Here is a 13,578-nt window from a genome sequence, read left to right on the forward strand (position 1 = left end):
CACTTCTCTAGGAGATCTCCATGTGCAAAGAGCTTCCTGCACAGTATCGTTTTATGTTCCATGGTCACATCAGTCAGCTCTTTGAGCTTTAGAGATGCCTGGAGAATGTTATCTTTGGGCAGATCGTATGTCCAGTACCTTCGAAATCTGTACATGATGTTAATGATATCCTGCTTAGTGTAAGGCACCTGTATTACATCCACATTGTAGCCCGGATGCTCAGTTGTCTTTACAGAGGGTGTAGCACTGTGGGTAACAACAGTCACACTGTGTCCTCTGGATATTAGTTCATCTATGATCACTTTGATGTTGAGCCAGTGGCTGAATTCTCCTGGCCAGACGAGGATCTTCCCTGCTGTCACAGCCAGTGGAGCCTGGGCCACAGTGAGCAGGAGCAATATACTGAGAGCAGCTCTCCCACGTGCAGTCATGGCTATAGTGTGACCAAGTATCTCTGAACACAATGTTAACTTTAGAGGCAGTACATGGCTCACTGACCAATGAGAGGTCTGCAGTCCTAAATTACACAATCCACCATTGAGAATAGTTGTGTAAATGCCAACACCTGGGCCCTTATCATTTTAACTTTAAACTCTGTAACCTATTTTCTCTCTAACCCAGTACATTCATTTTTAAAAAATGTATCACTACGTCACAGAATGAACTAATCATTTTGTATATTTTGTACATTGCAGGACAACAGAACACTTGTCCATAACCTCATAGACCACTTCCATTTTGACTGAAAAATCTGCTAATGACATGACTTATATTAGACCCTGGATTGCCTTGCCCAACATATCAGCAATACAGATCTGATAAATTCAGATTTGAGCAATACATCAGTGCCTTATCAATGATGAAATCATCAAAGAACCAGAACAAAAATCCAACAGTACTTTTATTGAATGTTCAGTTATACATGCGCAGAACACCCTACTGAATCAACTAATTAAACTGAATGTAAAGTAATCAGCACTGTGAGCTGTGTGTGTGTATGTGTACTTACACACATTCTTGTTGGAAACCTACACATGTATATAATTTATTCCAATTTTCTTAACATTTAGGGACAGCACCATCAAGTGGGCATTTTTGGTTTTGTGATTTCTCTTGGTTCATCATTCAGTATTAAACTGGGCAAAGATAAAACACCTTCATGATTATAGCTGATACTGTGGCACAGTATAATGTTGATGCTCCCAAACTCACATACAATTATTCCATAATTAATAATACAATTATATGCACTAACTTATTCACTCTTTCTTGTTCTTTGTTGTGGTCTTTCTTAAACATTTAAGGAAGATCCAACTGCATGTTTTCACAAAAATGAACATGACCAGTGCAGTTATGGAGAGTAAAAAGGCAGCCACGTCCAGGCAGTGGTACTGGCACCAGGTGAGGTTATGGGCTTCTACTCTCAGGTGCTTGGCCCCCTTGTTCCACATCACAAACTCGATCCAGAAGACAGCCTGGTCCAGAGGCTACATAGGTTGATCATGGTGGATTAGGTGAGGTTATGGGCTTCTAGATACCTAATTTATTAAATTCATAATATCTCTCCCTTATAATTCCAAACCAAGGCTATCATTTAAAACATTTTCCCATTATCCCAAATAAAATAACTACACATATCCAAACACAGAGCCATTAATCACAATTTTATCCTCCCGCTTTCTATTTGGAAAATTACCTGCTCCAATAATGTGAACCAAAACTACAACTCTCTCAATTCTGGGCACGACTCTTAACTCATCCCTTCACAACCGCTAAACAAAACAAATAGGTACATGCTTTGAACCAAAACTCCCGTTACGTTATTATAATAAATATATCTGTATCTACACATATACATTAACTCTAGTAGTTGTCTACACAGTCAGTTGACCACCTTGAACAATGTAAGACAATTACAATAACTTTACAAAACTCCAGCAAACAGCAGGTTTGTTCCCTCTGATAGAGGTGTAATTAAAATAAAAGTCTTTCAGCCCCAGGTATTGTCCACATTATTCCTCTAATGTTCGGCTCTGCTGTTTGTCCACATGGAATGGGCTGGAGTCCCGTTACACTCCGTTTTTTGATCCTTTGCCTTTGGAATTGTTTGTTTGGTCAATTTTGCCTTCCTTGTTGCCTACATTTACTCTGTTTCCTGAACTTCAATTTCGGGTATTCCCCTTATATTATTAAAGTCTTATTTCTTTCCTACTGCTTTTGGCTAAACCTGAAAGGGCGGTTTTCCTTGCATCTTCTTTTGCTTGCAGTTTAGGAACTGACACCAAAATGCTTATTTTCCTGTGCTACACAAATCTAATTAAACTGAATGTAAAGTAATCAGCACTGTGAGCTGTGTGTGTGTATGTGTACTTACACACATTCTTGTTGGAAACCTACACATGTATATAATTTATTCCAATTTTCTTAACATTTAGGGACAGCACCATCAAGTGGGCATTTTTGGTTTTGTGATTTCTCTTGGTTCATCATTCAGTATTAAACTGGGCAAAGATAAAACACCTTCATGATTATAGCTGATACTGTAGCACAGTATAATGTTGATGCTCCCAAACTCACATACAATTATTCCATAATTAATAATACAATTATATGCACTAACTTATTCACTCTTTCTTGTTCTTTGTTGTGGTCTTTCTTAAACATTTAAGGAAGATCCAACTGCATGTTTTCACAAAAATGAACATGACCAGTGCAGTTATGGAGAGTAAAAAGGCAGCCACGTCCAGGCAGTGGTACTGGCACCAGGTGAGGTTATGGGCTTCTACTCTCAGGTGCTTGGCCCCCTTGTTCCGCATCACAAATTCGATCCAGAAGACAGCCTGGTCCAGAGGCTTCATAGGTTGATCATGGTGGATGCGGGACAGTTTCATTATATTCTCTTTGTACCTGAGTGAAGAAATTAAATAGAGTCTGGAATATAAGGTTTGTGGAAAATTGATTATGGAAACTAAGAATGCTGGAAGTTTCTAGTAGTCTAACTGATTAAAGTGCAGATATATGTGATTTGGGTCAATTAAATATTTATGGTTGCTCTAGCTTGAAAAACCTAGGAGTATGCTGTAAATTGGATTTTGGGGGAGGATCAAGGGATAAAGGAAGAGGGAGGAATAAAATAAAGCTTGGCAGCATTGAATACCATCATACCATCAGTATAAAGTGGAGGCAGTAAGTGCTATCAGTATGAAGGGTTGTGATATCAGCAGTAAAGTTCACTTAGTAAGTTCATTTATATCACCAAAGTAAAATTTCTTCTTGGGGAGGATACATAGAATGAGGGGTTTCATGTGTTTGAATGAGAAGGGAGCAGTCCTACAGCTGCTGTGTAATCTTACACTCAACACCTCTAAAATGGACTCCTGCAAGGAGTACTTTTATTGAAATCAAAGGATCAACTCACGATTGATTGTATATAACGTTGGTGAGAGCCTCCTTCAGGTCTTTGGTTTCCATTTTGTTGAAGTCAAGGATTACAGCTGCTCCCTTTGTTCTCATGTGGTTCATGTTATCTGGCTGATCAACAAACAGTGGTAAACCCACCATTGGGACTCCATGGTAAATAGCTTCATACAGCCCATTAGTCCCACCATGGGTGATGAAGGCCTTGGTTTTAGGATGTCCTGTTAAGATACAAATTTTCAGTACATGTTGAGGACCATTCACTTCAAAGATGTGAGTGAGTGACAGACAGACAGACAGATAAATAAATAAATAAATTTATTTTTAAAAAAAGAAAAAAAAAAAGAATTTATATATATATATATATATATATATATATATATATATATATATATATATATATATATATATATATATATATATATAAAATTCTCTCCTTACCTAGTAAATCATTCTGGGGAATCCAGTCATACATTCTTGTATTAGGAGTGAGAGTGTCAGGCTTCTCTCCTGAGTATCTCCACAAGACCTGTAATTAGACACAGAAATCAAGTCTGAGAATAAAGCTCAGCTACACGTTATACTATATTAACACCAAATTAAGAAATGTCAATATACACAATACTGACAAACAATTTTCTCCACCTATTTTTCCCCCAAATGTAATCAGGAATGAAACAAAAAACTTTACAATTTGGATGGTTCCTAGATTATGTGGTCTTTTGAATCCTTTCAAATGGAAAAATCAACCAAATTCAACACCAAATCAAAGGACAAAATCAGTATTAATTAAATAAATTGTCACACCTTTTTTCTTTTTCATTGATTATAATGATATTAGATTTTATATATATGAAAATGCAGTGAATAATTCTTAGCTTCAAAAACCTTTGAAAAAACTTGAATAATCATAGTACCTGGACTGGTTGTACCATCTGACTAAAATTGCATATTTTAGAGAAGGATGGAATAAATAACACATTAATGAGATTATGTTGAAGAAACATCCCAGATCAGACCCACTCCACTTAAGTGTATTGTGACCAGATCTCACAGTAGCACTGGTGTCAGCAATATATAATAGTGCATACTAAGACCTTCTGAGGGATCTGCCCGAGTGCTGAAGCGATGGTGTTGGCTCTCTCTTTGGTGAGGTTCTTTACCATGGATCCCAGTGAAAACACCACAATGCCATCAACCCCTGAGCTCTGAACAAACTCCTCCATCGCCTACAGAACCAAAATAGCAGTTATAATAAAACAGGTGCATATATTCTAGCCATACTCTTACATTACTCAATATGTCAGAAATGATAGCAAATTATATGATAACATTATATAAAAATGTTCTTGATTTTTTAAAATATTCAAATTCACAGGATGGCCAAAAAATCAACCTTTTTCTACCAGCTGGATATCTAATATTAATTTTGACTATGAATATATTTCAAACCATTTCTGCGAGTATTACTTATGTGTGTGTTTGGGCTTATGTGTGTGTTTGTAGCTAATGAACTGCATGAACTCCTACCTATTTGAGTGTTAAAAGTTTGTATGTTTAAGATCTATAGTAAAGGTCAAGCAGTGAACCTCCGGGATGTTTAACCCAGGGCTGAAAACAACAAACAACAAGTAAGGCTGATCTTACTTTAGGCAGAGGCTTTGCAGGCTTGCAGTGTAGTCCACCCACAAACTTGAAGTTTGGCAGGAATGGTCGTGGATACTCAAAGTCCCAATAGGATCTGATCAACCAGATGTCAGCCTTTCCCACAGTGTCACACAAGGTTGTGGGTCTGCCTGTGAAGTACAGCAGCAAAGGTGGAGGGACAAACTCATATCAGGTTGCCGGTGATTGTAAGTGGTGTTTAAAGCTGCTGTAATAGCTTTTAAAATTATTTCTAACTTGTCAGACTAAGCCTATACAGTTCATTCCTTCCTGTAGTCCAAGGTATGTGAGCTGTGAAAGAAAAGGCCACTTAAGGTTATGTATTTTTGAAGCAGGTGAGGTGTTCACACCGTTAGATAGAAATGATGTTCAAACAACTTTTGATAGAATAATAGGACAGTTGTCACTTGATTCTTGGCCCCTCATTTTCTGAGACGGGGGGGGGGGGGGGGGGGGGGGGGCTAAGGTTTGACCCCCTTTGGTCTGATAAAATTGTGCAAATTGAAACTTCCTTGGTCATGTAGTTCCTTGTACAGGGTAAAGCGAAGTGGCAGCTTCTTGACTGAAGCATGACACTCACTCCCTTCATACAACATTCCAGGTTGTCTACTATACCCTTGTGGCTGTTGAATATGTGTATAAGACATGATGTAGACCACATTAACACATGGGAAACTAACACATGGGATCACTACATCACATTTCCAAGAGGCCATCCTCTTGTAGAGAAGTTTCTGATTGTACTGCTGGACAGCAGCAGTTGATTACAGAGTTGTTGTTGTTGTTTTCTTTCTTTCACACTGTATCTGGTTTAGTGATCCAGCAGCCCATCAGGATGTAAACACATTTTAGGCTAAGTCAGATGAACAAACTTGTACATCACCTTCACAGTTCATTTGTTTTCTACTACCAATATCTGGAGTAGACCTATTCAGGAAGATGAACAAAAGTTCAACACTTATTAACATTTAGGCATGAATCCATAAATAATTAGCTGTTCACCCCGTCTCTTCAATCCTCTCTCTCTATATCTATATCTATACACACACACACACACACACACAGTGTACTACAATTTTGAATTTTTCTTTGTACGTCTGTATATGTATGTATGCATGTATGTATGTGTGTGTGTGCGTGCATGGAAAAGTGGAGTCTGTTGGTACATGGCAGAAAATGAGAAAATGTTAAAAAACACACAGTGATAAATGTTCAGCGCTTACACACGGATCCATAAAAAATGAATTGCAAAACCAATGGAGAAATTGTTCTGCCTTACCCATTATTTTGGTGTAATGCCTATCAAACATAAACATCGATTGTAGTCTGAATATAGCTGTGTGAGCAATGTACAGCAACATGTTCTCTAATCGCTCAGTGAAATCCATGTGATCTGTGAGATGCGCCTGGCTGGCTACGGCAGGCACGTATGATGGCGGAGCTGGCATCTGTCCGCACATACGCTCATAGTAGTACGCTAAAGTGAGTCTCAGAGACACTACGTGGGGCACACCGAGCGTCTCTGCCAACAGGTCACTGCATGGCATCATTGGATCATAGAAAATCACATCATAGTGTGACTCTTTAAGCAAAGTTATCAGTTGTTCATTGAGTATTCCATAGCAAACTTCCTTAACATAAATCATAAATCCGGACAAAACGTTCCAATATAAAGACACCTTCTGAAACATAGTTGAATCATAACTCATCCATGCAGCGATAAAGCTCTGCCACAGATGCTGAGCATCTTCTTGTTCCATGTTCACTTTAAAAACCATGTATTCAAAGCGCTCCTGTTGCGAACGTTTCACCGTAGGTGAGGCTGTGTGTACCAGAACAGTCACGTTGTGATTCCGATCGACAAGCTCCTCCACAATCGCACGCATATTTTGCCAATGACTGTATTCACCAGGAAGCACCAGCACTTTGCCACTAAGAGAGCTTTCACACCTGCTCAGCAGCAAAACTATAAAGGGGAGAAAATATCTTAATATCATCATACCGAACACTAAAGACCAGAAAACCTGTGCTTTCTTGTTCCTTCCTGGAACTTGGCGTAACTTTCGACGGGGCGGAGCAGGCCATACGGGAAGGACGATTCTTATTGGCTATTTCTCTATCGTTTTACAGGAGCTCGGCTCCTGTCAGATATAGTGACAGAGTGAAAAGCGTCTTTGTTTTTAATATCTAACGCTGTAGTATATTGCCACCAAATGTGCCATACCTTTAGTGAGCCAAGTTACATTTAGTCATCGGTCGCTTAAAATTGCACGCAAACAAACGGTTATTCCTCCGTGTATGTTGCATGTTGTGAAGGTGGTATGTGAGGTTGTGTAACAACCTCAATAAAGACTACGTCGAAGTTTATGACACATGATTCAGTTAGTTTACACGAATGTAACGAAACAAAAACAACGACCGAATGTGTCTACTTCTCATAGGGCATTTAAAGGATATTTTAACGATTGAAAAATGATTTTGGTATGCAGACCTGCTGTTTTCAGATTCAGATGGGGACCGGAACGTTAGGAAAGAAATCCCGTGATTGTTTCTCCAGTTGCGCGTCGTTGGGACTGGCATAGTGCCGCTATCCGGTACCTAGGAACCAAGGTAGTACGCACAGTCAACCACATCCCAACCAGTAAGGCCCACACGACCAGCGCCAGCTGTCCCCACTGGCACCAATCACGTGAAAATAAAGGAAAATAATTAAGTGGGCAGGGGAAAGACGGGTCATTAGTAAAATGAAGACAAAGCCAAAAGAAAACGTAAAAAAGGTGTGCTCAGAAGTAAAATAAGAAGAGAGGTACTACGCATGCGGGAACATGCCTAGATGCAGGGAAAGGGCATCCAGTCATCCCTTGAAAGCTGCAGTTGTGGGTGCCATGATGACATATTCAGGGCGGGAGTTCCACGAGTCTATAACCCGACTAGAGAACCGAGCCTCGGGCCTGATGCAGTCTGACCTGGGCTTAATCAGTTTCATAGAATGTTCCTCAAAGCTGCCTATAGTGCAAGGAGAATATCCCTAGGGTTTCAAGCCTAGTGCCATAGTCCATGCCTCACATGCCGCATACCATCTTAGTGCCAACCTGTAAAACACGTTCCAGGGCCATTTTGTTCCTCACAAGACAAGGTGGATTTGCCTGAATGCAATATTCTAGGTGTGGCCTGACAAACGCTGAGAATATCCTAACAAATATGGCACCGGTGATTTTACCGAAGGCCCTACGAACCATCCACACGGAAACCTTTCGAGGCTGAATCCTGCTATTGATCACTAGCCTTGAAATCACCAGACAGGGTGAGGCCTGGGTCTTTGATCTGGCTGATGGAGGGGATATTAACTGTTCCAAGCTGATAACTTGTTGCAGGCAATTTGGGACCGACACGCAGTACAGAGCATTTCTCCCAGTTGATCGGTAGCGCCCATATTTCCGACCAACCCCAGTGCCAATCTAGGGCACTCTGTAAATTATCTGCATCCCAGGCTTGTCCACAGGAGCCCATAGTTTAAGGTCATCTGCAAACAACAGGGATGACATTAGTTATGGTTGCATTAGTGCCTGTCAAACATACATTCTAAAATTACTTTTAAACATGGAAGGATTTGAGAAAATCAAATAAACTATATTATTAATTCATGAACATCAGGATCAATTCTGTAATATATGCTGGAACTTTGCAACAGTGAACATAGATAAATAAAAATAATAACTGTATACCTTGAAGACAATGTGAGTTCTAAGTTTAAGTAAATTAAATGACTTGTCAACTATTTAAAAAGGCACACAGAGGAAACAACACCAAAAAAAGACTGAAATTGCAAAGCAGAGATATGATACACCAAACAACAAATCAATAAAAATAACAATAAATTAAGTGTGACCAATACATGTCTGTGAAGAACTACATATTTACATAAATTATTTAAAGGCATCTGAATTAAAATTAGAACTGATGCATTAAATCTACCTACCTCGCTAAGATACAAAAAGGCTGGAAACAGAGCAAAAGTAACTAATTATCCAGCTAATGTTTACAAATTATAACCTCTGCTCACAATACTTTCTAAGACACACGTATTTCATTGGAAGCTCTTAAACGCAAAGATAAGTGTAGTTATAGAAACAACAACAAAAAAAAAACCCTAACATTATAACTCCCATACACCGATGCAGTGCCAGACGAAAGCATAATGATTTCACATCTGTATAGTACTAGAGGAAACGGGGAGAGCTGAATTCACTGGTGTCATGGTTTACCAGGCACCCCACTCGAGAGACATGCCTATTGTCTCACACACACACAGTGCACCTGGCCCACTCCAAGCCACTTGATTGTACCTGTGCCTTGTTTGCCTCCTGCACATTGCTCCACTACTGTGCTCTACAAGATGCCTGAAGGATGGTTGCTACTTTCTGTCTCAGTGCCCTGAGTCTTACCGCCAGTATTATCTATTTCTGTTATGTTTAGCTCGCTGCTATGCTCTTTCATATATTTCTTTATTCTGATATGAAGAATAAAGACAAGTCTTTCCTACACTCAAATCCTTACTGACGTCACAACCGGAACACCTGTATTGTCATAGTAGGCAGAAATCACAACAGTTTTTATTCACAAGGGGGCATTGCGAAAAAGTGGAGCTGAATTGGAAACCTGGCTGTCTTCAAAATAGTCTACTTCATGCTACTTGCGTACTGACTGGGCCCCAAATCAGTATGCCTATGTAGTATGCAACCGAAATAAAATGTTCCAGTACACAAAAGATACCCAGACCATGACCAGAGCTATCTTCGTGGTGTACTGCATACCATTATGCAATGGTGTCAGAAAATCTTTCCCAAGTGGGTGGAACCTTCATATATTCACTTGACTTTATCGTATGGTTTATGTTTGTTGCATACTGTGTACTACTATGGGGACCAGTATTCAGTGTATACTAAGTGTAGTATGCAGTATACTGTATGCAGAACACAGCCCATGTATGTGAAGGCAGCATTTTTCCCATATTAAAAGGAAACTTGGAATGACCAAGAGAAGCTGGTGAATGAACTGAAAATAGTGACGTTTAAACCACCGGAGAGCCTTTGTTTTGAGAAACCCGGGGAGTGGGCTGAGCGGAACAAACTCGCTAACTGATGGCGACCAAGATGGATAAAGAAGAGGGTCCCGTGCAAGTGAGCACTCTCATTTATGCCTTAGGTAGGGAAGCAGAGAACATGTTTAGCTCTTTCACATTTGCAGAAGGAGAAGAGACTAAAATGCAGTCATGGCCAAGTTTGTTGTCTACTTTATTCTGAAGCATGACATAATTTACAAGAGAGCCTGCTTCCATCAGCAGATGCAGCGTGAGGGATAGAAAGTAGAAACATTAATCCATGCTTTTTATGTACACTGTGATTTCAGAGCTAATTCTGAGCAACACATTAGAGATGGGTAGTGATGGGAATCTGGGAAAAAGAATTGTCATGAATGTTACAGCTCATATCAAAACTCAGGAAGCCTGTCAAAAAGGGGAGGTGAGAGCTCGGGTTAGCCAGCAAGGCGAGGTTTCATGTGCCATACAAGAAGTTGCCCAGGGCCAACATAAACACACAAAATGGCTAAAACAAAACAGTGATAAGAATAAGGAGAGAGACCAAAAAGACAAAATGAGGAGAGTGTGAGTATCCTACTCAGTGGACCAGTAGTTCAGACAATGGGATTAATAAAAACTTTTCCAGGTCAGCAGTGAAGTGTTTGTACCGTTCAAGACACAGCCAGTGAATATCCAGGAGAATGCCCAAACATATGTAGTCTACACAGCATGCAGAGTTCCCATACTACTCTTCAAACACATAAAGGAGGAACTGGAGAGTCTAGAGGTTAAGAGCATCATAAAAAGTGTGACAGAACCTACAGTGTGGTGTGCACCCATGGTTCCAGTCTCAAAGAAATCAGGAAAAGTATGTATCTGTGCCAATCTGAAAATGTAGTGAAGACATAATAAAGCAGCTGAACATGATAAAGCAGTCAAGAGAGAAACGTTTATACTGACAACAGCAGAGGAAATCATTGCAGGACTGAGTGGGCGCAGTGTTCTATTTACATTTATGGCATTTGGCAGACGATCTTATCCAGAGTGACTTACAAAAGTGTTTTGTCATTCATTCATACAATACAGCCTAGCCAGTATAGTAGGTTAGAGTTCAAGATACTATTGAACTAGAATACTGTTGAAATACAGGGATCAGTGCTGATGCCTAGAAGTGCAAAACACAAATAAGCTCTCAGACAACAATAAGTGCAATTAACAATACCCTACAATAAGTACTAGAGTTTCAGTTACTCAGCATAGGTGCAGGATCAGTGGTCATTTAAATATTCCACAAATTGATGGGTCTTCAGTCTGCGTTTGAAGTCTGCAAGGATCTCTGCTATCTGGACAGCCAGTTTGTTCCACCATCTGGAAGCCAGGACAGAGAATAGTATTGATTCTCTTCCATGAGACTGGAAACATGATGTTTCAAATCTAGCTCAACTTGAGGTTTGAAGTACTCAAGGTACAGATTGGGCTTTAACCATTAACATCATGTATGGAGCATCAAGATTTTAAATCTGAATCATGCTGCTGCATTCTGGACAAGTTGTAGAAGACTGATGACTCTTACAGGAAGACCATCAAGTAGCAAGTTGCAGTAGTCTAGCTTTGAGATTACAATAGACTGCACAAGTACCTGTGTGGCTTCCTGTGAGAGAAAGGGCTGTATCCTTCGTTTGTTAAAAAGAAGAAATCTGCAAGACTGGGACAGATTTGAAACATGAGTTGAGAATGACAACTGGTTGTCCAAAGTTATGCCCAGGCTACGAGCAGCTTCATAAGTGATACCAATGAGTTCTCAAAGGAAACTGTGAGGTCATGTTAAGGGCTGAACGTTGCTGGGATGTACAGAAGGTTGGTTTTACTGGGGTTAAGCTACAAGTGGTAGGCTGTCATCCATGACGCAATGTAAGTCAAGCATGCTGAGATACGTCTGGAAACCTGCATGTGGGAGGGTGGGAAATAATTGGGTGTCATCAGCGTAGCAGTGCCAGGAGAAACCACAAGAAGATATTACATCACCAAGAGAATGAGTAAACAAACAAAAGAGAAGCGGGAATAATACTGAGTCTGGGGGGACACCGGTGGAGTGTCTACATAGATTGGCTGTGGATCCTCTCCATGTTACCCAATAGGACCATCCCTCCAGATATGACTGAAACCATTTCCATGCAGGGCCAGTCACACCAAGGTTGGACAGGACAGACAGGATAATGTTGTGGTTATGTTGGAGCCTATTACGGAAAGATGGATGTGTGTGAGTGTATGTGTTCCATGTTCACTGCCAGGATTTTCTTCCATTTGAGACTTCGCCCCATTCCTCACTGGGCTTTCAAGACAACTGCTCCTACTATTTAATGGTCCCTCCCACAAGAGAGAAGGAGGAAGAGAAGGGAGACAGTTTTGTTGATTTGCATGTGTTGGTTTGTTTGTTTGGCTTGTGGTTGCAATTTTGTATGACTTTTGTGTATGACCTTGTTTCCCCCATTTTTGGACTTTGTTCTTTGGCTTTGCTCTTCCTGCTTCAGTAGCTGTATATATACATATAGAGATTGTATAAAGAGTATAAATATTGTTTGTCTGGTACTTTGGTGTTGGACACTGGTGGTAGGGAGTGACTGCCATTTTTGTTGGGTGTGGGCTTTGCCTCTGTTTATGTGTCAGGAAGTTAGGAAGGTCTGTTGTATGTTTCTTTTATTTGTTAGAATTATTTAGAAAAAATACTGCCAAACTTGCACAGATCAAATGCTGATTATTCAAATTTTCCTCTGTAGTAGCATGACTTTGCAAATGTTACTTCCATTGAGAATTTGGAAAGAAGAGATTGGTATGAGCTGAGGTCTGAATCTAGGTTATGATTTCCTCCACCACCTCTCTGAAGCCATTAGTTCGCTCCTGTGGCAGTGGAGAGCTTCTGTTAGCCAAGGGGCAGTTGGGGGAGATCTTACAGGTTTAGAGGAGAGAAGGCATCGAAGAGTAATCGATGAGGAGTGTGTAAAAAGGAAAGTATTACAAACTGTATCCAGGGAAAGAGAAAAAAGAGAGTTAGAGTGAGGAAAGCTGTACGAAATAGTAGAAATTATGGAAAAGGGAGTGATTGAGTGTAAATTGCAATGGAAGGAGGAAGAACACGTTGGGGAGGTATGGATGGAAAGAGTAGGGAGGGAGAGAGAGAAGGCTAGAAAGTGATGGTCTGAGGGGTGGAGGGCGGGTGACTGCAATGTCTGATGTTGTAGTGGTCTGGGTGAAAATCAGGCCCAGAACATTGCCCACACTGTGAGTCTAAGGGGATTAATTGAGGACAAAGTCAAATGATGTCAACAATGAAATGATGCAGGAGGAATGTAGCTTGTCTGATGGAAGGTTGAAGGCACCAAGAAGAATGTGTGGGTTTCCTTCAATGGGGAATTGAA

The 13,578-nt window shown here is 40.2% G+C and overlaps 2 protein-coding genes across 2 annotated transcripts in view; both read right to left on the reverse strand.

The window, feature by feature from the left end:
* Positions 1 to 431, reverse strand: part of LOC113567902 (UDP-glucuronosyltransferase 2B17-like) — a 1,636-nt gene extending 1,205 nt beyond the window's left edge. The window contains exon 1 of the mRNA XM_035527541.1: positions 1 to 431. This exon is cut by the window's left edge and continues 302 nt beyond it. Within this exon, the coding sequence (XP_035383434.1) occupies positions 1 to 431 (431 nt within the window).
* A 492-nt stretch (positions 432 to 923) lies between these two features.
* LOC113582826 (UDP-glucuronosyltransferase 2A1-like) lies at positions 924 to 7,131 on the reverse strand. The gene is made up of 6 exons (XM_035527181.1): positions 6,362 to 7,131; positions 5,065 to 5,213; positions 4,515 to 4,646; positions 3,859 to 3,946; positions 3,419 to 3,638; positions 924 to 2,907 (listed from the first exon to the last, which is right to left on the reverse strand). The coding sequence occupies exons 1-6, from the start codon at positions 7,080 to 7,082 to the stop codon at positions 2,625 to 2,627; spliced, it is 1,593 nt and encodes a 530-aa protein (XP_035383074.1). The 5' UTR covers positions 7,083 to 7,131; the 3' UTR covers positions 924 to 2,624.
* Between the last annotated feature and the right edge of the window lie 6,447 nt (positions 7,132 to 13,578).

Source organism: Electrophorus electricus, chromosome 6, assembly GCF_013358815.1.
Source record: "Electrophorus electricus isolate fEleEle1 chromosome 6, fEleEle1.pri, whole genome shotgun sequence".
Taxonomy (NCBI): domain Eukaryota; kingdom Metazoa; phylum Chordata; class Actinopteri; order Gymnotiformes; family Gymnotidae; genus Electrophorus; species Electrophorus electricus.

Coding starts and splice junctions, on each gene's coding strand:
- LOC113582826 (XM_035527181.1), bottom strand. CDS start 7,082: ATGATGATATTAAGATATTTTCTCCCCTTTATAGTTTTGCTGCTGAGC. Junction 4,647..5,064: donor CTGCAAAGCCTCTGCCTAAA/GTAAGATCAGCC, acceptor TTGGTTCTGTAG/GCGATGGAGGAGTTTGTTCA. Junction 3,639..3,858: donor TCCCCAGAATGATTTACTAG/GTAAGGAGAGAA, acceptor GTATCTTAACAG/GACATCCTAAAACCAAGGCC.